At 37.7% G+C, this 24,384-nt stretch overlaps 1 protein-coding gene across 1 annotated transcript in view; it reads left to right on the top strand.

Annotated features, from left to right (window-relative positions):
- The window catches only part of b4galnt4a (beta-1,4-N-acetyl-galactosaminyl transferase 4a), a 154,991-nt gene that overhangs the window by 55,618 nt on the left and 74,989 nt on the right, over positions 1–24,384 (top strand). The window contains exon 3 of the mRNA XM_053640770.1: positions 23,763–23,858. Within this exon, the coding sequence (XP_053496745.1) occupies positions 23,763–23,858 (96 nt within the window). The remainder of the gene's footprint in view (positions 1–23,762; positions 23,859–24,384) is intronic.

Here is a 24,384-nt window from a genome sequence, read left to right as displayed (position 1 = left end):
GGAAATGACATCATGTTTTCTGAAGCCTTTCAGCTCAGTTAGCGATTTTTAACTTTATTTGACGTCTTATAAACGGTTTGTTTGAGTCTAACGACTTTTAAGTGTTTAATGATTTAAAAAAAAAATCCACTAGCTTGCATGTGATCCTGCTTGATGTATCATGACAGAAATGCATGTGATTAAACTAACAAATTTATATGACAAACTCTTGGTTGTTGTGGTACAATTTTGAAAACAGCATGAATAAACAAGAATATTATGACAATGCGTATTGAGACAGTTAGTGAAATCTGCCTTGTGTCTATGTGACAACAGGAATGGCTAATTTACTAGACATCAGATAGTCTCGTAATTGATTGTCCAGTCAATTAAACAAATGCTAAGAAAAAAAAACATGATTATTTTTTTTAGACACTTAACTGTTTAATTCCCTATACAATGCATTTCTACATTTCCCAGATTTCATATTGATTTTTTTGTTGTTGTTGTATACACTCAGCAAAAAAAGAAACGTCCCTTTTTCAGGAGACTGTATTTGAAAGATAAATTAGGAAAATCCAAATAAGCTTTACAGATCTTTATTGGAAAGGGTTTAAACGATGTTTTTCATGCTTGTTCAATGCACCATAAACAATTATTGCACATGCAGCTGTGGAACAGTCCTTAAGACACGAACAGTTTACAGGCAAATAAGGTCAGAGGACACTAAAGAGACCTTTCTACTGTCTCTGAAAAACAACAGAGGAAAGATGTCTAGGGTTCCTGCTCACCTGCGTGAACATGCCATAGGCCTGCTGCACAGAGGCATGAGGACTGCAGATGTGTTCAGAGCAATAAACTGCAATGTCTGTAATGTAAGACGCCTAAGACAGTGCTACAGGGAGACAGGAAGGACAGCTGATCGTCCTTGCAGTGGCAAACCACGTGTAACTGTGTGTGTCCGCCAGACGTGATTGAGAACTGACAGCAAGAACTGACCAATCTGGTGCAGTCCATGAGGATAGGATGCCTTGTAGTACTTAAAGCAGCTGGAGGCCACCAGATACTGACTGTTACTTTTAATATTGACCCCCCCCCCCCTTTGTTCAGGGACTCATTATTCCATTTCTGTTCTCAAATGTCTGTGAAACTTGTTCAATTTATGTCTCAGTTGTTGAATCTTTTTATGTTAATAGAAATATTTACACATGTTAAGAAATTTGCTGGAATTAAAAGCAGTTGAATGTGTGAGGACATTTCTGTTTTTGCTGAGTATATATATTTATTGAAGTGTCTTTAGCATTGCTACTTTGTTGAGGAGCTAGATTTTCTGTAAAATTAACAAACATCTTTTCTCTGACTCGGTCAGTATGCCGATTTGTGCTGCAGAAAATAAAGTTAGTCTAAATCACACCATGCAGAAAGATGAAAACAGTGGTTAGCTTGAGACAGTCTGAAGTAACTAAACCTAACTAGCTGTAATGATGACAAAACAAGAGAGTATGGTTCAAGTGCAGAGTTTATTGAATTGAACATTTAGCAAAAATCATAATCATGATTACAGGCCAGGTTAAAACACAAGGGCAAACAAACAGAAAACAAATCTAAAGGGGCAGCAAACAAACAAACAAACAAAAAAACAGCAAACATGATAAACAAAGTTATATACACCAGAACCACCAACATGAGTTACAAACAAAGTCTGAAAAAGAGGACGTATTGTCACCCTAACAAAAGCATTTCAGAGAACAATTTGTGTTCATTTCTACCAAATTATCTTTGCACAAAATTTATTTGCGCACGCACCAGGAGGTTGCTCATGTGAGTCACAACTGAAGAGAGAACCAGAACTATAATCAGGCAGCTGTCTATATGGTGTTATGTCAAAAGATTCATTTCTTTGGTTTTAAATGAAAAAAATTGTAATCCTGATAGTATTCCCATTTTTTAATAAATGTATCTGTAATCTGATTACTTTGTTTTTTGACGGAACTGTAACGGATCACAGTTACCAGTTATTTGTTTCCTGATTATGTAACGCTGTAACATGTACTCCATTAGGCCCCAAGCCTGCTGATAAAGCAGGCAAGACTTTGCAAAATGAAAAGTAAAGTCTTTATAGTGTCTCAGATTTGATTCAGATGAGCTTGGCAAACCAGAAATGGGTTACTGTTCTGGTAATGGGGACCTCTGGTGGTGTGGAGTGGGATGGTCACGTGAGCCTGTGATAATAGTTCATGCTAGCATATGTTAGAGTGATGCTTTGATAATAATATTACATGTTTGTCTCAGCTCAGTAAAGCTACCTGTAATATACTGAAATACATTAGCTCTTGTTCTGCAGCAGGGCTTGTCTCAGTCTGTCTGTGACATTGTCTTATCTGTTTCCTCAGTAATGTCCGGTTCAAAATGACTCAATTTTATGGCCAGGTTTATTGTCACTTCGGAGACAAATGTTCTGCCTCTTCTACATGCTATTGGACTTCTGTATGTGGGAATATTGCTGGTCCTCCAGCAAGTATAGGCTAATTCTGAAATCCAGGTTTCTAATATTGATTGCAAGTTTAAAGTTGATGGGTTTGTTGATTCCTGTGAATTGAACCCTCTGTTATTTGGATTATTGGTAGGAGTTTTGCAGCTTTTCTTTCTGAAATGATTTCAAATAGCAGGACTGTTCCACTTTATTCAGCTGAGTATCTGTGTGCTTACTGTAACTACAGAACAATGCGTTGTACAGTAAACACTGTAGTAAACATTGGTAACTTAATTTACCATTCTTATATGTTAACAATTCCCTTATTTTGTTGAAAAGATTTTTTTCAAGTCTGAAAACAGTCTTTTCCCGAGTCTGAGGCAGTGTGAGGTTCACGCATACAGATGAGATTGTTATTTCAACACTGTTGCCTTTAGTGTTTTTGCAGGGGGAACAAAGATTTGCATATTCATGCATATTCACAGAACCTTGAATTTTTATGAGAATTAAAGAACCAGAGATGCTCCTAGGCTATTTTAGTGGTGTCTTAGAAATTAAAAAACATATTAAACAATTTATTATTTACCAGAGATGCTTTAATGGTTTAAAATTACACCTTCAAGGATATTCCTTTGAAAAACCTTTATACTTCCTAAATGGTTTATAGGGGTTAGTTTTAAAGCTGCAATGATGATATTGATGACCCCTACATGCTAGTAAGGCAGTAACATACTCATTTTGAGTACTATTATTATTCACTGTGGTCTTTAATATCTATTAAAATAGCTATTTTAAAAAAAACTATTGGAATGGCAAGGTCAATTCATTTGTTATTGCTGTAGACTGAAGACGTTTGGATTTGAGACCGAAAGATGAATATGAAAAGAAAGTTTAGATTTTCAGCGTTCATCTCTTGGTCTTTATATGTAGATGTGTTAAACTGCACAGAACATAGCACGTTATGTATCAGACCACCTCATTTCTAAGCGAGCAAAAATATTGGAACATGTGACTGACAGGTGTTTCTTGTTGCCCAGGTGTGTCCTGTTCGATTGATTGTTTAAACAATAAATAGCTCTGAACATCTACTCCTGGTTTTAACCTTCAGTTTGAGCAAGACAATGATCCAGCAACCACTGCTAACTCAACAAAGGAAAAAGTGAAAAGTTTTAGACTGGCCAAGGCAATCAATCATCAGACCTTAACCCAATTGAACAGCATTTCATTTCCTGAAGAGGAGACTGAAAGGAGAAAACAACCGAAAAATGCCTGGAAAAGCAACACAAAAGAAGAAACCAACAAGTTGGTGATGTCAATGACTCGCATGCTTGATGCAGTTATTGCAAGCAAGTTATATGCAACCAAATATTAAATGTTATTTACTTTAATGTATTAAAGACTTATCTGTTCCTATACTTTTCATCACCTAAAAATGGTGTGGTCTGATACAAAAGGTTCTGTTTTATGTTGTTTAACACATCTAGATGTAAATTCCTGGAAGTAAAAATCCTAAATTTTGATCTCGATCCCAAATGTCTTTTGTGTACAGCACAAACAAATGAATTGGCCTCACCGTTCCAATAGTTTCAGACGGGACTGTAGATGAGATGCTAAAGATCTTTACGGTGTAATATTCTTGCCTATTCTACTATTTCTATTACATTAGTTATGTACTTTATTTGTGCTGAAAAGTCTACACATCAAAAATGTGCCGCAGGTTGGTGTGGTGGTTGTTCACATGAAAGAAAATATCCTATAAGACAGATCATTTTAAGAAGATGGGACAGTTGGGACAATGTGAGTATGTGTGTGTGTGTGCACGTGCCTGTAGAACCAGGCTTATAGGAATAATGGGAACTTGCCAGTGTAAGAGAATACACCTTATCTTTCATGGCTCTCGCTTCATTTTCCATATCAGTTCATTTTGTATTATCAGAGCTGAACGGTGCATCTTTCATAATGCACATTCGGTCATGTTGTGTACAGTAGCTATTGATTTTCTCCAAAGGATGCCACTTGATTTATTTTGTCATTTGGACAAATAATGAGCTCAATATTCTACACTTGAGGTGGTCTAGTCAGTCAATATTGATGCACAAATCGATAGATTATGGATGATGTGTGTAGACGTGGTCCGTCTTGAGCTGTTCTTATTCACTGTTATGTTGTCAGCACAAGTAAGTAAGTAAGTATGTTTACAAAGTGCTTTACAGAAGACATACAGTAGATCCAGGAAAATTTAAATCAGTGGTATGAAATAAAATGACACAAATAAAAGAAATAAAAAAAACTAAGCAAATACAATAGAATAAATCAAAGAATACAAATCAAATCAAGTATGGAAGTAAATACATCTGAAATATGAAAAGTTCAGTATACATTAGTAACACAATTTCTGATCTGTATGCACGTTCTTCCATCCCTGTGTGTGTCTGTATGTTCACTCGACAGTATTATGGTCTCCTTGAGTCCTTTTCCATTGTCCGTGACAAGATCTAGCCAATGCCAGTGATGATGTCTTCATTCTCTGACTATTCCCTGCTGTAATACTCTGTTGTCTGAAGGGTGTGATGTTCAGAGCATGGGGCTTTCATTAGCTCTGGTGAGTTATTGTGGATGCCATTCCTCATGAATGATACTCGTGAGTCAGTATAGGCTATGGCAGAGTTATAGCTCTATCTAGCATATAGGTGTGAGACTGTGCATGTGCTTGTGTCATTTACTGCTTAAGAATTTTGCCGTGATTTGACAAAGAGGAGCGAAGCAAACTCTGAAATCAGCCCAAAGAAGGATGTATATATTTTGTATTGTTTCTGTGTGTGATAAAAATACAGAAAACCTAGAAACCTTATGAATTTGACCGAAATTGGATGACGTGAACTGAACTTGAAAACAAATATGACATTTGCTCAAATGACGCAGACTCCATAAACTGAGGTCGAATGTTTTCATGGTTTATTAGCTCCCAAGGGAAGACACTGAATACAGTGTTTGTACAGCTATATGTTACCACTTCACAGTGAGACATTTTCTTGTTTCAACCCTACCTGTCCATGGAGGTTCTAGGTAATACGATGATTCTATACCTATTATTCCATGGCCTCTATAAAATTCAGAAACTACATGGATGGGGTTTCGGAGCTCCCAAATGCAGTTACTAAAATACCAGACACTGCATGCGCTGTATTTTGTTTCCATCAGTGCAACTGATGTAATCCTCTCAGGGAAGGATATTCAGATCTTCTTGAAGGATGGGCCAATACTAACTGGTTCTAAAACATGAAAATGTGCTTGGCCTGATGTTGGGATTATTGTCGTGACACTATATTTCATCCAAATAGTATTATCACAATAACAGCAACATACCCCTGATGAGTAATACATGTATTAGGGGAAAAAGTGTGGAATGATACACACTTTAACTAGCCAGAGGTGACTGTATTCAGGAGAGTTTAAGAAATAAAGAGTCCAAGGTCTGTTTTAATTTCCTCATTTATCAAAAGCTAATGCAATGTTTTTAGCAAGTGGTACCTCTTAGTCAAGGACACATTAAAGTAAGCTTCTTCTTCCTTTTTTTTTTTCCTTTTTTTTTTTTTTTTTACTGTTTGAGAGGAAATGTATTAAATGTATTAGAATATCTGGTCCATACAGGCTTGTGTCATAAAATAAATAAATAAATAAATGTGTGTGTGTGTTTATGTGTATATATATATACATACATACATATATTATATATATATATATATATATATATATATTCTGTCTATAATGTACTATGGCAACTCAACTTTAAAAACCCAAAATCATGTGGAAATGTTTTTTATTTACGATGCAAGCCTATCCTTCTGCAAAGATCATGTTGGGTAAGGAGCCAAAAAAATAAAAGGCAGTCTCCTTAAAGACGTCTGAAACTATGAGTAAATGTTAGGCCTTGATCAAGGTGTTGGACAGCCGTGTGCCAAAATGGAATGGACACTAAAGCAAATCAATTCAGTTTGTAATCCGATACCGGCAGCTAAAATGTCTGTAAAGTGCTTCTGGGTGATGCTCCTCCTGGTTGAGATACATGTAAAGAGCTAATGTTTAATTAGCCGTGTTTAATTTTGTTACATTCTAAGGCACAACTTTTGTTTCATTATATGCTGTTCAGAGTCCAAATGGAGCACACTGTCATTAAGTTTCAGTTATTGTACTTAATGACAGTCTGATCCATTTGGAACTTTCAATGATAATTGTATGTTTTCAATTATATGCATTATATTTAGGGGCCACCGTATCAAAATCATATTGAATTTGAATTTTGTGTTTTGTTACAGCTTTAGTAAAAGCGAAACCCGTTTTAGTTCCGTTTAGGAAAGTCTATAATTTTCAGAACAATAAATATATAGTCTAAAATAACAAAACTTCACCACGTGAAGGGTTTCTTATTATTCGGTATTGGCACTAGTCGATTAGTTGTATCAGTTGGGAATACTGTAATCTTTTCTGTATGACTATTATTATGCAGTGCAGAAATACTAGGCTCTGTTCCCACTTCAAGCGGAAGAGGTCAGACCTGATTTTATTCTCAAATCTGATTAGTTTGTTCATAAGATGTTTAGAATGTGGATTTCTGAACAGGTCACTAACCTCCAGTTGTTTTGAATATGCAAAGGATGCAGGCTTCAAATATAATGCAGTCAGATCATGAGACTGGGGATGTTAAAAATGTTGTTTGTTTGCTTTGTCTGTTGCTACAAGATGCTATATGATATCCCCAGCTTTTGCTACATGATGCTATATGATATCCCCAGCTTTTGCTACATGATGCTATATGATATCCCCAGCTTTTGCTACATGATGCTATATGATATCCCCTGCTTTTGCTACACGATATCCCCTGCTTTTGCGACATGATGCTATATGATATCCCTTGCTTTGTCCGTTATAGATCTCTCTCCAGATCTTCATTGTTGTTACTCCATAATCCATCCATTTTCTCTACCGCTTATCCTTACTGGGTCGAGGGGAACCTGGAGCCTATCCCAGGGAATTCGGGGCACAAGGTGGGGTACACCCTGGACGGGGTGCCAATCCATCGCAGGGCACAATCACACACACATTCACACAACCGTTCATACACTACAGACACTTTGGACATGCCAATCAGCCTACCATGCATGTCTTTGGACTCGGGGAGACCCCCTCAGCACGGAGCAAACATGCATACTCCGCATACACAGCGCCACAGTAGAAATCGAACACTCAACCCTGGAGGTGTGAGGTGAATGCACTAACCACACCGCGCCCCCCATTGTTGTTACGATGATAGTTAATTAATTCCACCTGTTTCTGTTAGCCTTGCCTAGTTTGTCTATTTAAATACAGTTTCACAAGTATTGTATGTGTAACTGCTGCTATTCTGAGCTGATTGCTAGTGTGTCCGGTCTTGTGCGTGCCTTGTTTTGTCTTGGCTATAGTCTTGCCTTGGTCATAGGTTTGTCTTGTCTTGGACAAGTCTTGTCTGGGCTGTAGCCTTGACTTGTTGTATCTAATTTTGGTCATAGTATTATTTTTTCTTTTCTTTGTTCTTGTTTTGTGCTGTCTTGTCTTTTACTGGCTATAGTATTGTCTTGTATTAGCTATATCCTTATCATATATTGGTTATAGATTTATCTTGTACAGTCTTGTATTAGCTATTAGTCTTATCTTGCTTTTTCTTGGCCATAGTTTTGTATTGTATTGTATCGTATTGGCTTTACCCATGGGCAAAAAAAATGGACCAAGCCCAAATGGAAAAATATTGAGCTTTTAGTGGTCCATCCATCCATCCATTTTCTATACCGCTTATCCTTCAGGGTCACGGGGAACCTGGAGCTTATCCTAGGGAGCATGGAGCACAAGGCATGGTACACCCTGGATGTACGTTTTTATGTACGTCATAGTGTAAAGGTTCACAATCCCGACTTACATACAGGTAAAATTATCATTTTTTAAAAATGTTTTAGAATTTCTATGCAGCCCCCCTGGAACCATCCGGCAGCTCCCCAGTTTGAGAACCAGTGGTTTATTTCTTTCTAATTTCCTGACCAATGATTTGTTGTTAAGACCATTAACAGCTAAAAATTTGGCCCATTTTCTTTGCCCATGAGTGTATTCTTGTCTTGTATTGGCTGTAGGTTTGTCTTGTCTTATAATTTATTGGCTGCAGGCTTTTTTTTTTTTCTTTTATTGGCTATAATATTGCCTTGCACTGACCATAGTCTTGATGGTTATGGTAATAGCTTTGTTTTGTTCTTACTTGGCCTAGTTTTGTCTTGGCCACAATTTTTAATTTTTAACCCTAGTCTGTCTGTTTTTATTTATTTTTTATTATGCTGTTGTAGCCTGCCTATTTTGTCCCATACTTGGACATGAATATGACTATTTGACTCTCTCTTTGAGTATGTACTTCGGCACGCACACATTACCTTGCTGAAAGTGGGCATATATTCAGCTCGAAATCATGACAGACATTATAAGGTGGATTGATGACCATTCAGACCGAACTTTTATCGCCATCTATCCAATATGGATAATATTTAGCAAAAAAATGGGCCTCTTCAACACTACATTTGCACTGCAGGTAAAATCTCTAATGCGCAAAAAATGTAAAAAGGGGAATTGGGAGTGTGTAGGTGACGTGAGGTGACTGATCACTGCCAGGTGTTTGCTGAACAGACAAACCGATCTCTACAGTAGCAGCTGTATTCCTGGTGTGGTCATGAGATTATGTTTCTCTCTCTCTCTGTCTCTCGCTCGCTCGCTCGCTGATGGGCTCAGCCGGGAGAGAGTAATGCCGTGGGATGCATTTGGAACTCATTGCAACGCCCACGCTGTGCCATCCATCTCTGACCACAAGCAGCAGGAAGATACACAGATAACAGATCACTGCATCACACGTCCTGTGCTTTGCACTGCCTTCGGAACGGTTACACACGACTAAGGCAGATTATCCATACTTTGGTCTTTTGACGTGACTGCATTTGGCTCAAAGTAGTAATGTGCTCACATTACACGAGGGTTATGTTTTAACACCTGCTAGGTCTGTGTACTGTATTTCACAGAAACGTTTCTTATCAAGTCAACCCCTCAGGAAATAACATCTCAGTCTGTCTTCAGACGTGCCTTCTGAAGGTGTTTTAATAAAGTTTTTAATTACACTTTCTTTTCTTTTTTTTTCTTTTCGGAAGTCCTCAGCGATATGTATTTTGCAGAAATCTGCACTGTGACTGTTTTTAAGAGGATAGGTGATTCTGAGAGATGCTCACACTTCGCTTTGTGAATGCCAGAGATGGTAACAAACCGAGACGTCTGCCCTTTTCATTTGCCCTTTGCTGTCTTGCAGGCGTGATAGGCATCGATTTGTTGTGCAGACACATGCACCAATGCACGCTTACAGAGAGTGACCTGAAAAGCGTCACGTTTTGGTGAGCTCTCTGAGCCATAGCTGCAGCTGGCAACCCTTCATCCCATCATCGTCTTCCTCCTCAGCTGCCTGCGATTATAATGCTGTGTGTTTCAGCCCCAGCTCACAGCAATGCTAATACAGCCCATATACAGTGTTTTGTTGCAGATCCATTTAACAGAGAGAGAAAGGGAGCAGGATAGATATAGAGAGGGTCAGAGAGCGGGGCTTCACTGGAAAGGGAAAGCAAAAAAAAAAGCCAAGTGAATGGGAGAGTAATTGCACAGCCCAAATGGTTAGATGGATAGCACGAAGGCTAAATGGGCTGTTATTGTAAGAACCTTTTTGTAGATTGTCTGCACATAGTCCCGAATTGCACATGCATTGAATTCAATTAAAAGTTCAATTAAAACCAAGAGTCTTAGGCACCCTATTATTATTTTTTTTTTTTTACGACAAACTCTGTTATAGATTTTTTATTTTATGACTTCTACATTATCGAGTCAGTACAAAAAACCTTTTAGATTCTCAAACATTAGTTTTCCAGCACATAATTAACTGCTACAGAAAAATGTCATTAAAGAAAGCAGCATATTACATAAGAGACACTTTTCAGACAAAAAACAAAAACAAAACACAATGAAAACTGCTGGGTTTTGTTGCATAAATAAGAAGCAAGTGTGACAGTTGAAGTCTCAGGAAGAACCGTGTCTGGTTCTGCAAGATGCTCAATAACACTTACAACTCATTTCCTTATAAAACTGCACTAATTGTACTGGAGACTACGATTTATTTATTTATTTATTTATTTTTCAAGCAAAGGGTCATCAGACCACATGACTTTGTTTCATTTAGTACTGTCTACTGCTCTTTGTAATATTTTTATTAATGTAAAAACATTTAATTTCATTATTTCTGAAGGTGTCATTGCACTACAGCATTTCTTTGCATGTGCCCAAAATTTTTGCACAGTACTGTACATGTGTATACATGCAGCACAAAGGGTATGCTGCTACAGTTTTCACTTCACATAGCACTCAAAAACCTCATTTGCACATCAACGCACACAAATGCAAAAGGGCATGTAGAGGTGCCATGGAACCATGGAAGAGCACGATATCCTCAAGAATGAAGGAGGGAGGAGTGAGAGCAAGGGAACTGGAAATGAGGGGATTCCTGAGGGATGAATCCTTTCAGTAGATGGGGAAAAACCAACATAAAAAGATGAATTCCTAGATACAGCGGGGATTATTTCTCACACACACACACTGACTGTTTTTATTCATGCAAATAAAATGCCATGGTGTTGGATGTTTATTCTTCCCTCTGCTCCATTTCTAAATCAGTATCTGTATTGGTGTGTGAGATTTCTCACAAATTAAAGATCCCATCATTGAACTTCACTCTGCTGGGGTTCAGGAGGAACGGTGGGGATTTAGCCTGCAATGTTAAGCAAGAAAAGTTAGTGAATTCAGTTCATCAGATTAGTCGTTCAGCAGTGGTGGGAGAGTAGTACTAAGCCTATTACAGAGCTAATAAATCAGAGAGTCGAGCTACAATCAAAGCTCACAGGTAGCACTGCTTTGTGAGCAGATTATAGCAGTTGAGTTTACAGAGTGGTGTCTCTTTTATATATTTATATACTGTAAGTCTAAACGAGATGGAACTATTGATCAGAGACTCCGTCACATAATGAGGGTTAGGTCGGAAGCAAGTGCAGGTATGGCAGTTTAATAAAATAACAAGTCCAAGGGATCAGGCAGAAATCAATAAACAAAGACGGCAGAGGTCAGGCGATCAGGCAAACAAGTCCAAACAAGGCAAGGCAAAAAGACGAGGTCACAAAAACAAGAACAACGTCAAAACCAGAATAAACAAACAAGGTGGGGAGGGGGGTGATTCTCTTAAGTAGTGCGGTGTCATTCAGCTTGTAATTGGGAACAGGTGTGTCTGATTAGTTCTCGAGAAGATTCCTGACCATGTGTAGCTTTGGGAGTTGTAGTCATCTGCCATGTTTGTAGTTCATGGTGCATTCTGGGAAATGGATTTGCTGGTTTGCCATGACATGACTGAGTCAAACTTAATTTAATTTCAAACTCCTTTTTTTCTAATAAAACAGAAATTCGATGTAAATTTGTACACAATGTATTACTATTATTATTATTATTATTATTATAGGGCTGGGCAATATGGCTATATAATTCTGGCAGCATTTTTTTTTTTTGGACATTTTGGACAGACTGACTGTCAGTTTTGCTTTTAAATCACTTTTAAATTGGTTTGTGCATTTTTTTTGTCATTAACTTCAAGAAAGAAAACAGAGCAGCTGCTGAGGGAGCAGCACTGCATCATTTAAACAAAACCCCAAAACACTATGGTTTCAGCAATATATATTTAATTAGCTTTTACTATTTAAAACACAATGGGACGTACTGTTAAATGAAATAAACACTGGGCTTGTGTGATGCAGTCTGGCATGAAGCAAAGGTACAGTTACCACCCAGAAGTTGATTATTTCCAATAATAGCATGTCCCTGGTGTTTTATTCTGCCTATATGCCAATGATTACATTTTTTATTTATTATTGTGCAACGTCATGCTATTTTTTTTTTTTTTTAACTATGTATAGTTACATTTAATGTTTTGAAATGTCCACGAGACAGGTTCGTTTTTGTTATCATTTATATTATAGCAGCTATAAACAGACATTTGGTTGGCTCTGAGATTTCTTGTGTACTGTAAAAATAGGCTATATAAGAAAAAAAAAAATTGTTGTAAAAACTTTTACATCCCACCCAAAGTGCAGTCCAACTATTGCGACCGTGACCAGGTAATGAAGTTCCCGAAGATGAATATTCATTAAATGAATGAATGAATGCATTTTAAAAAGTATTCCTCTGTTCTTCTACCCTACTACAACCTGCTGAGGATACTTAATTAAAAAGTCACAGAAGTCACCCCACTCCGTCTACCCAGGACTCCATTACGGAGTTGACTTTGTTCTTAATGTAGATGTGAGATTTAGATACGGTAGGATGACTTAGACTTGAGATGGGCTTGACATAGACTTGAGATTGAGTACTGCAATTTATAAACACATACATTTTGGATCTACTGTCCAGTAATTGTGTTTCTGTATGTAATTTTGCTACTATATAACAGACTACCCTAAACTGTTTAGTCTTTCTCCTTCCAATACGTACTCTTTATACCCCCACAAAAAAGGCACAGAAGACAGGAAACTAAAAAAGCTATTTGCTGGGTGCCTTATGGAAGCGGAGTATCTGACTCATTGCTTGATAGAGTTTGCATGCCAATGTATTTGTATATCAAATGAGCCATGGCACTCTATTTCCATAAAATATTTCCTTAAGCTCAATAGATTTTACAGTGCATTGAACAAAAACCCCCCACCTGTGGTTAAAGCATTTAACTCCAGTTGAATTGGATTGATGTATTACCACTCCGTCTTTCAGCTAGTTTTGAACTGTCAAACAGATCATTAATGATGTTAAAGTGGCCGCTTTATTTGAGCTGAGGGAAGGCAGCTCTCCCTCACGACTTTGATAAGAAATAAGGATTTGTGGTACATAGAGAGGGTTGGCTCATCTCTGACTGATAACATCTAGGTGACAGCGCTGTCTATAATGTCTGTGAATGTCTGCCCATCATACCTCACTCATAGCTGGCTGTCATCTCCCTTTTCTCTCCCTCACTCTCGCTTCCTCATTCAGACCTGTCACTCTTCACATAATGGTGTTCGTCTCAGCCAACTCTGTATCAGCTGCATGTCAAGTCTTCGCCAGCTGTCACTGGTTTTCATGTGAGAAAAGTCAGTTCGGTTTGAGTTAATCCAAAGGAAAAGGTCAACTTTAAGCCTGTAGTCATGGCATAGCCAGAGTGGAGACCTCCATAGTACTGTACGATGAGTCATATCTCCGCAGGAACTCACTCAGTCAACAAAGTAGGTGTCATAATAATGGAGACGTAGGGCATATTATTAACTGTCCTTTCTATAAATAATCACCGATAACTGGAAATAAATAAAGCAGTTATTTCTAAATAAGAAAGAGCTTTCGTGTATGAAAGCATGCTATTGTGTTGCTGTTTGTGGAGGGTGTTTTGGAACCAGTGTATAGAAGGGTGGACAATAACTACCATTGTTTGTAATAACTCCATCTCAGAGCCAGCTGTCAGTGCTTCCTCACTGTTTCCATTGCTTTCTAACCCATTCCATCCCTTGATTGCATGAGCTTCAGTCTGGTTTATGCTACTTTCTGAGCAGGCACTTTGCTGAGGGTGGTGGGAGGAAAGTCACTTTCCAAAACTGTAACATTCAATCTGTCTGTCCACCTCTGTTGCCTGAAGAGGGTGGGACCTGGCAGGAGCTTTGACGCAATGTTGAGCAGTAGCAGTAGTAGTAGTAGTAGTAGTAGTAGTAGAAGTAGTAGTACAAGTAGCTATTAATGTAGCTCCATTTCTCAGTAGGATATGAAAAAATGTGAAGTTAAAAGGTTAAACCCGTTACTGGACTAGTTAGATCAAGTACAACCCCAATTCCAAAAAAAAATGGGACGCTGTGTAAAATGTAAATAAATTGTAAATAAAATCAGAATGCAATGATTCGCAAATCTCATGAGCCCATGTGTTATTCACAATAGAACATAGAAAACATATCACATGTTTAAACAGAGAAAACGTACCATTTTAAGGGAAAAAAACAAGGTAATTTAAATTTGACGGCCGCAACACGTCTCAAAAAAGTTGAGATGGGGCAACTAAAGGCTGGAACAGTAAGTGTTACTAAAAATAACTTTTTTCAGACGTGTTGGGTCCATAAAATTCAAAATGGCCTTATTTTTTCCTTAAAATGGTACATTTCCTCAGTTTAAACATTTGATATATTTTCTATGTTCTATTGTGAATAACATATGGGTTTATGAGATTTGCAAATCAATGCATTCTGTTTTTATTTACAGTTTACACAGTGTCCTAACTTTTTTTGGAATTGGGGTTTTAGCTTAAATGATTTGATAAAAATTAAGTACAACCTAACTTACTAAACTTATTTTAATCTTAGTATATTAACACAGCAAAACATATTTTTATATTTACAACAGAGACTTTCTCATAACTGAGTCCGGACCGCTCATATCCAAGATTAGAGGATGATGTGATCCTCGGAAATGTTCGTTTTAAACTAGCTAGCTGTGCTTAGCTATTATTAACTAACAAAGAAAATTGTTTTGATTGTTATGGTAGCTTTTGAAAGATTTGGCTACTGTTGCATAAATGGCAAATCGAGACTCAGATACTGAAATACCACTCACATCTACCTGTGACAAGTCTGAGCTAGTTTACTAGCAGTTATCTTGCTGACTAACTATTTTAGATGGCAGAGGACATGTTTTTCCAAGCTGCATATTCATGTATATTTACATATTCACATATTCATTTTTAATAAGGAGAAATGTGTAGAAATGTTCTTAGGCCATTTTTAGTGGGTTATTTACAGGAAACATTAAACATTTTATTATTCCACCTAGACCATTTTTAATGGTTCAGCGGTACTTTAATATATTCTCAAGAATAAACATTGCAGTCTATCAAGTTTACAGCATGTATTTGTTGTTGGCTGTTTGGTGGCATATTTCTCTTTGAAACCAATTCAGATGTGTTTCTTGTGGAGTGACATTATAACCATCAGAAACCCATATATTCATTTTGCTGATTGTATTAGTATTCTTTTAAACTGTTTTTAGAATTACATCTTATTTTTTTTAAATGTTTGATTTATGAATCGTTTGTTTCGGTGTGGATTTTGTGAAACTGCAGCCATAGGATTTCAACGTTACAATGTTTTATTGTGATTTTAATGAAGTTTAGACTATCAGTGGAGGTTTCCACATACTCTGAAAGTATATCTTCAGCTATATAAACTCTTCCTTTCTTACTCAGTGGCATTAGGAAATGGAAAGAACCCTGTATTTTTTTTACTGACATTTTTCTTACATCACAGGTTGTGTTTTTTTTTTGTTGAATTTTTTTTTTTTCAGTAGGCCTATAGCAGTGGTGATATTAAACCACGCTCTGAGACTGTGTGATATATTTTTCTAAGATGAGGTCACAAGACAAAAACTGCAGCATTACTCATCTCTGTCGAAGCTTGCCACCATTTTGTTTGAGTAGCAAACAGCGAACAAGTTGTTGTTGCTTAGTCATTCACTCACATCCTGTATTTGGATTTACCTTTATTTTCCACCTCTTGAGGTAGGAACTGGAGGAAGGCCACAGTCATAATGGTCATCATCGATTTGTCTGGAATAAAAAACCATGATTTAACTCTACTGTTTGTCTAAGTATAGAGAAAGTAGAATATTGATATTGGTGCAGTGTTCTTGTTTGCTCTCCTGCTGAAGGACTGTTTTATGTTTTCCCTGAACCGTTTCTTGCTGCTCATCAATTAGAGCCATCATGTTTGGCCATAGTGTAAAGCTGCTAATTGCTTCACTGTGGCCCCTCCATCCCTTAGGTAGTAATACACTGGCCTTATGCGCCTCTGGGCCTAACTGCTCTCACCTCATGCCTATAGGTCCTATTAATCCTGCTTTAAATGAAGTGGAGTCATTCTATCAGGCTAGCTATTGACTGCATCGCACCCTTAATTACATCCCTATGCCTGCTCTTGGCTGCCTTGTGAATAATTTAACAGCACCGAAATAATCACACACACGCAAAAGGGTCTTTCTTTACAACAAGCAGCAGTAATGCAAAGTGGCATTCTGCGTCAGCTGAACATTCCGTGTGTATCAGGGTGATGCGTTAAAATCTCAAGTGTGCACATGGTGCAGGGGATGAGCCGTCAGGTGACACCTCTTTCTAACATCTCAATTCATGTTTGTAAATGAGAAAAGAAAAAGAAAATCTCTCGTTGGTGCAAAGAACATTGACCACCGCTGACCTTCTATATAAAATTTGTTTTTCTGTTTCTTGGCTTTGGATGCTTTTTCAAGTGCCAGAGATGTCACAGTCACTGGTGTGTTTACTGTTTACGTTTCGCTTAACACGCCCACTCACGCAGCCAGGGCGAATGGATTGTGAAATAAACTGTGTGTAATTAGCGTTAGGCTCCGTAGTCCTCCAGGGAGGGTGCCAAGGTGATTAGGGATTTTATATCCTGCCCCTCATGAGGGTTTCTGATTTCTCAGCCGCCGTAGAATGCACTCACAGAAACTGTCACGGTATGAATTAATGAAGGGTATGATTCATTTGTTAATCACTGTCAAAATTATAGCACTGGAATATAAAGTTTTCTTTCCATGACAGTGTTAGAAATATTTCCCATATTTTCTCTCTCTCTCTCTCTCTCTCTCTCTCTCTCTCTCACTGTATTGTTTTTTTTCTCTCTTTCTTAATCAGTTCTCATTCTCTTGAAATACTGTAATTTGATGACTAATCCTTCATCCTTTCAGACAACATATGAAGCTCTGCAATTTGTACTTGTCAGATTCCCTTACTGTTCATATTTACTTTTATCTGTGCATTTTGTGTAGCATAGTTTGGTTTGTTTCCTGGTGGTGTTCTCCTTCTGGCTTTGAGCTTGCCTCTGTCCTGTCTTGGTATTGACCATAAGTCTTGTTTTTAAGATTATTTTTTATTATAACTAGGGATGCAACTAATGATTATTTTCATAATCGATTAGTTGGCCGGTTATTTTTTTCTTCTTCTTCCATTAATCGGATGGGGGGGTTAGTGCCATATTTTTATATATATATATAATCCACAAACTGAGTGTTACAAATACAAACTTCAGACTAAAACTTTACACAACTGTTTGTCCAATTGTATAAGACTGAAAAGAACCCAAAACACACACACACACACACACACACACACACACACACACACCAGAATATATATTATTCATTTAGGACTATAGTTTAATTCAGTCCTTTTTGTGCATCCATAAAAATAATGCATAAATTAAATACTTTTTATATATATATATATATATATATATATATATATATATATATATATATATACACACACACACACACACACAAATATACAAGTTTATATTATATAATAGTATTTATGCATTACTTTTTATAAAATGTAACGTTCACATAAACAGAAAACATAAAAAAGTCATTATCGGGGACTGTGTATTAGGCTAAAGCTAGCGGCGTCACATCATGTGCGTATGACGTCATGCGCAGTCGACAAGGAAACAGCTTATACTTCCGGTTAGTAAAAAACCCGCTAGTGTTCCTTCTGAGATGATATTACTTTTCTAAAATTCAGACGGTAGAGTACACACTGCATAGTGTAAGTGTACAGTACGCTATTTGGGACACAACTTTAGTATTTACTCTCCGAAGCACGTTTTCAGAACAGAAATAATGTAGTGAGTAAACATGCCCCGTGCTGCGCACAGACCAACTAATCGATAATGAGATTCGTTGACAACGATTTTCATAATCGATTATTATCGATTAGTTGTTGCAGCTCTAATTATAACAAAAAAAGACGAAAGTGACTAATCTAGCTCTATCTATTCATCCATCCAACCATTTGGAAGGAAATCACAGAAACATCTGGTACAGTAACTGCTACATTAGCCAACTAGTTAACTGCCATACAACTAGAGTAACCAGACGCCCTACTTTAGTTGGAAAAAGAGTTTGAACAGACCAAGTGTGGAAGCGTGGTCGTGCTCAAGTGCCGCTTTATGAATGGAGGGCGGAGCTGGAGAAAGTAGGGTTGCACACCTGCGGGGAATTGTACTGAATGTTCTGTGTTGCAGCGAGCCGAGGCGAGAATAAATACAGGAGAGACAGGTGCCTCGAAAAACAGAGAGAGCCAACCAGCTCAGAGCCGTGTGTGCTTATAAAATAAAACCACAGAAAAGTGAAAGATGAAGAATAAAGCGCCTTTTGAGTTGTTCCAGCCCTGCGTCCAGCTTTTTCATTCCCTACCCGAATCTGGGAAGTGTTACACTAAGGTTTAAGTAATTTTTTTTTATCATGTTTCTACCATAATATTCAGTAAGTTATAAACTGAAATAGAAAACATGAGTTGCATCGCTGATGAAGCAATCATCTCCAGGGGACGTTGACACCTTGTGGTCAAAGTTTATAATAGTATATTTAAAATGCTAATAGCTATCGACTCCTTTTGCCTACTGTTTGTTCGATTTCCACAAAAATTGGCCTGCATCATCTACATGCACTCTCGACAAAAATGTCTTTACGGAATTTTGATAAACCGTAGTTTCCCAGTGGCGCTTCAACGAATTTGAAGAACGTGAAAACATGAAAAAATTGGTATGTCATCACCATTAGGCCCTGAGGTTACCTGCAGAGATTCTGCACACTGCCCCCTACTGGTTAGGAGATAGCAAAAATTTATTTTTTTGGCTTATAACTCTAGAAGGTTTTCCTGCATCATGCCTAGATGCTACCTGAGCCGTTTCAGAACAGCACCACATTCTGGACAAAAATTCTAAGAAGTAGCTATTTTTTAGTTATTTTTTTAAATAATTTTTTTTATTAGTATTATTGAAAGTTTACATTTTCCAAGTCCTCATACACTGTTCATCGAACTCTAACTAAAAACATGTCATAAAGCTTCTTTTGCTGTTCATGGTGCCGATTATTGGCTTGACCCCGGTATTGCTACTTGCAGCTATATTTATTATTATTATTATTATTATTATTATAAAATGATCTCTCTTGAGGTTTGCAATTTCATTTTATAGACTCATTCTACATTATGTGTCTTCGAACAGGACACTGCACTCCAGTGCTCTCTCTGTTCTGGTCGGTGTCCAGCTAACCTAATTTAGTCTTGATGCATCGAGTTAATATCTGAATTCACCGTCAGTTTGGCATGCATCCTGGCCCATGCCGAGAAGCAGAAAAGAACAGCAGCTGAGTCTGTCTGCAGTATTTACTGGAGCCCAGAAAGGGCCGTGGTTATTTGTAGTACTGAGAGCACTTTGCAGCGTCTGAGCCATTCATCTGAGTTCAGCATTACTAGATAAAAGCAAGCTCAGAAAATCTAAAAATGTAAAGAAATGAAACGTTTTCGTAATAGTCCCACGATCTCAACTGCGCTGCTGCTGCTGCTGCCGTGCTACTGTTTCAACTTAGTGTTGTATGAAAATGTTAGAGTCCAATGAAACACTGTATACATTTGTTTTAAGATTTAAATATGAGATGTACAAGAGTGATGATCCAGCCCGTTCAGGTCATTATCACACATATTGCCGGTTTGAGAAAATTAAAATTTGATTTGTGGCGGGGCTTGTTTGCACTGCGCTGGTGGATAATCTGACATGAAAAATGAGCCCCAGACTCTCATTTTCTCACCAAGCCTGTTTACGGTTTAACGAGGATAATTAAATAACCTCATTGATATTCCATACCTAGTATTACTCCAGGTGCGTTCTAATGCCCAGGATCTATCTTAAAGCCCTTTACATTCTCTTTGCACTAATCAGCTAATCTAAGATCAGTTTTGCTGTTTTGCTTACGATGGCTAAACTTGGAAGTGGGACAGGAGCAGATAAGTAAGTACAAGAGTGTTCCCTTTCCAGAACCTTCACAATAACTGTCCCTCAGTGGTGGAATGCACTTCCAAACTTTATCCGGTCCGCAGAGGCTGTCACTATCTTCAAAAAACAGCTAAAGACCCACCTCTTCCGTGAGCATGTAACTAACCCCTAAAACCCCCACATTATCCTATAAAAAAAAAAAAACACCTACTCTGGCTCTTACACCTCTACTCTGCACACTTTGCTTCTCTAGAACCCAATTATAAATCCTGTATGGTAGCACTACTTGTATTGTTCTCCGCTTGATATATCGCTTTGCTTGTATTTCCTCATTTGTAAGTCGCTTTGGATAAAAGCGTCTGCTAAATGAATACATGTAAATGTAAGTAAGTACTGACATCTTTGGAAGATTTTTGAGATTATTAATAAACACCTTTCCAAACACTGGAGTAGTGACACATGCATTTCAGTTACCCCAGAGGATAGTTATTCATTTTTAAGTTTTATATAAAAAAGCTCCAAATCTTTTTGACTTACATGACACTATATGTATAGGCGGTAGGGTTGGGCGATATATCAATATTGTGATCAATGATTACGCGATACACTTTTCTGAGATGTTGGTATGGTGATGTATTTTTACGTTTCTAATCATTACAAATTAAATGGTGCTGAATGGATGCTGTTGATTTGACGTAATATATTTGTACTTAATCGTCTTTGTAGGCAAAGTCCTGTGAAACTCAGTTTAAAGGTTGTTTGTTTGTTTTTCTACTGTTTTGCAGACAGTTTGTTAGGTAAATTATATATCATGATATGCATTGTGTATCGTAGACATGTCCTTAAGAATCGTGATATGATATTTTTGTCATATTGCCCAGCCCGAATGGGCATCTCAGGTTATTTAAACATTTAACCTAAACTGAAGCACGGAGTCTGATATGTGAAAATTGTGTGTGAAGAATGAGATTCAAATACAGCAGTGAATTGCAGTAGCGAGGTTTTATCCCCTGTTAATGCCGTCATGTCCTCTGGCACAACATTTTAAAAAATGCTGACGCTGACGCAAAGTGAAGCCAGGAGTCACTGTGCCTTGACCCTGAGCCAAATCCATGATTGAGCTCTTCTCTAATGGAAACGTTTCTCTTATAAGTTTAGCATTGATTTCTGCACTTGTTTCTAGTGAAATTGATTAAAGTAAGAAAGGCAAAGCGTAAGCTCAGGTAAGTGGGTGTTTGCATTTTCGTAAGTAAGAGAGAAGAGCTGTTAGAGTTTTACGTTGCCAGATATGAGGGAAGTCTGTGGTAACGTGTGCTCAACATTAATAAAGATGCGCCTTCATCTTCCACACAATGTGCTTCAAAGGAAATAAAAAATGCTCACGAATTAACTAAAGAGGTCTCACTTTCAGCACACAAGCAAAACAGTTGTGGACGTTTTGGGGTTTTTTGGGATTCTTACGTCCCATGTGACCTTGTTTCATAAATGAGAGGTGAAGAGTATACTGTATACTTAATGAGGAAAGCACAATATTATTCACATGCAAGATGAATTGTTTCCCAAATCAACCATAAAAGAATGTATATGCCGTGAAGAAAAAAAACATTGGTTGGTTTTGGTATTCCAGATTATTGGATTATTTTTGATTGCTCAGATAATGACCTCGATCATACTGAAATGCTGTTCTGTGATCTAAAGCAGGCTAATAAAATAAATAAAACTTTCTGTAAATGTTTTTTCTTCAGAAGAATGGGTCATAATTCTCCTATGTAGACACATTTTGTTGTTTGTTTGTTTTTTGCCAATAATGTTTACTTAATTCATTTTAAAAACTGAGAAGTATGAGTTTCCATATTTTGTCCATCAGTCACCACAAAAGTTTTATTTGAGTACTGATCATTGGATGTTGCTGTGGCTGAATTCTGGCAAACAGGCAGAACAATTGTTTTGTTTGTTTGTTTATTTATTTATAACACTGCCAGGGAGCACGGTGGTTTAGCGGTTAGCACATTTGCCTCACACAAACTGAGTGTGTGTGCGATTGTGCCCTGCAGTGGGTTGGCACCCCATCCACGGTGTCCCCCGCTTGCACCTCGAGTCCCCTGGGATAGGCTTCAGGCTCTCCCACAACCCTGTGTAGGATGAGCAGTATGGAAAACGAATGGATAGCACTGCCTTGGTCATCTATCTGCAAAAATCACATTTGGTAAGCAGCCAATTAAACAAACACGGTTGTACCAACTGTCAGTCTGCCTAAAGATGTCTAAACCATTGATAGCTCAGTGTGATTTCCTCACACAGGCATTAATCAAAATATTGGAGAACTGCATTAGGTAGCGAAATGAACAGTTCAGTTTGTATATCAGATATCAGCTGTCAAAATGTCTGTGACTCATCTGTGCCACACCTGGAATGAAATCTATAAATGCACATTTCCCCCTTTTCACTTTTGAGGGACTTTGCAATGCTCCAAATTTCTTGTGGTCGAGATATTGGCTGGTTGGCTGGGAACTCAAATAGATGCTTTTTTTACATGGTCACCAAGATCAAGATTTCAAGATCAAGATCATTCACGACACAGAAGTCGCTGGGTCAGTCGCTGGCTCGACTTAGCACAGAACCGGTCAGCTTCACAGGTTTACGTCTCTCTCTGGGCACCGGGAGCTTATTGAATGATGGGAACATAATAGACCAGCGTTGACAATGATGTACAGGTGTAGACACTCATTTCCTACTCGTTCTCTGTGACACCTTCCTCCCTTCCGCAGCTGACGGCTTGCTGACACAACAAGCTTTATTCATTATTTATGACTTATGATCAGATCACATTTTAGGCTGCATTCAGAATAAAAGGTTCATAAACGTTTAATACAACTGTGCATCCTCCTAGTATATGTTATAAAGAGATGGGAGCATAGCAATTATGTCATATTATGGGCTTCATCTGATTATTTTATGATCCGCAGTTTCTTGCTTAAAGAACAGTTTTCAGGTTAACCCTTTAATGTATTCCTTGTAGAGGAGATACTCTGTAGGAGATAAACAGTATCTTGTTGGCAGTGTTGTTTGGCAGTTTTGAGCTATTGTTCAATGACATTAGATTACAGTCTGCTACCAAATAATATAACCATATGAGCAACATCTCAAGGGATATGCAAACTGTGAGTTAAAACACATTATCATATCAAAATGGCACTGAAGCGCATCCACAGATTGCATCTGTATTTATTTGATTGCATATGATTTACCTGATGTTTTCTTTCTCTCTCTCTCTCTCTCTCTCTCTCTCTCTCTCTCTCTCTCTCTCTCTTTCTCTTTCTCAGGAGGATGAGCTTCACGCTGCTGCAGCTGACAGAGATCAGTCTGAGATCTTGAAGTTTCTTGCTAAGAAGCACAAGAAGTTGCCATGGAAACCCGAGGTTAGCTTGCATCATTGCTCTTTACTTTGATTAGGAATTTGGCACCATAATGATTACATTCCTAAAATAAAACGGCTTGTTTATGCATGTGTTTTGATAACTCCAGGTCCTACCTAGATGATGTGGCATCCTCAAGCAGTTTTAAAAGCTGCCTGAAAAAAAACCCCAAATAAATTAAGAACATTAGCTAGGAAATAGAAACTAACATGAGAATTTGGGAGGCTCATTGAGATTCTGATAGCAGTATGTGCTAAGTGAAACTTTGGACATATGGAGGTTTTTTTTTTTTTTTTTTAGTAAAATACCAACACATCTGAGGAAAATGTTGATAAATGTTGATTCTTGATATTTTTGTCTTGTTACAGCTGTCATTCCGTCTCTTCATTGTCTAGATACAAGACCTAACTTCCGCATGCTAGCTAGCTAAACTGCCTGAATCATAAGCTAGCACATGCTCCATGTCCGCTTTTCCCAAATGCCAAATAAGAGTGTTCTCCCCGTGTTTCAGGGGTTTCCTCTGGGTACT

This window comes from Ictalurus furcatus, chromosome 14 (genome assembly GCF_023375685.1).
Source record: "Ictalurus furcatus strain D&B chromosome 14, Billie_1.0, whole genome shotgun sequence".
NCBI lineage: Eukaryota > Metazoa > Chordata > Actinopteri > Siluriformes > Ictaluridae > Ictalurus > Ictalurus furcatus.
This window is presented reverse-complemented; position numbering and strand designations above follow the sequence as displayed.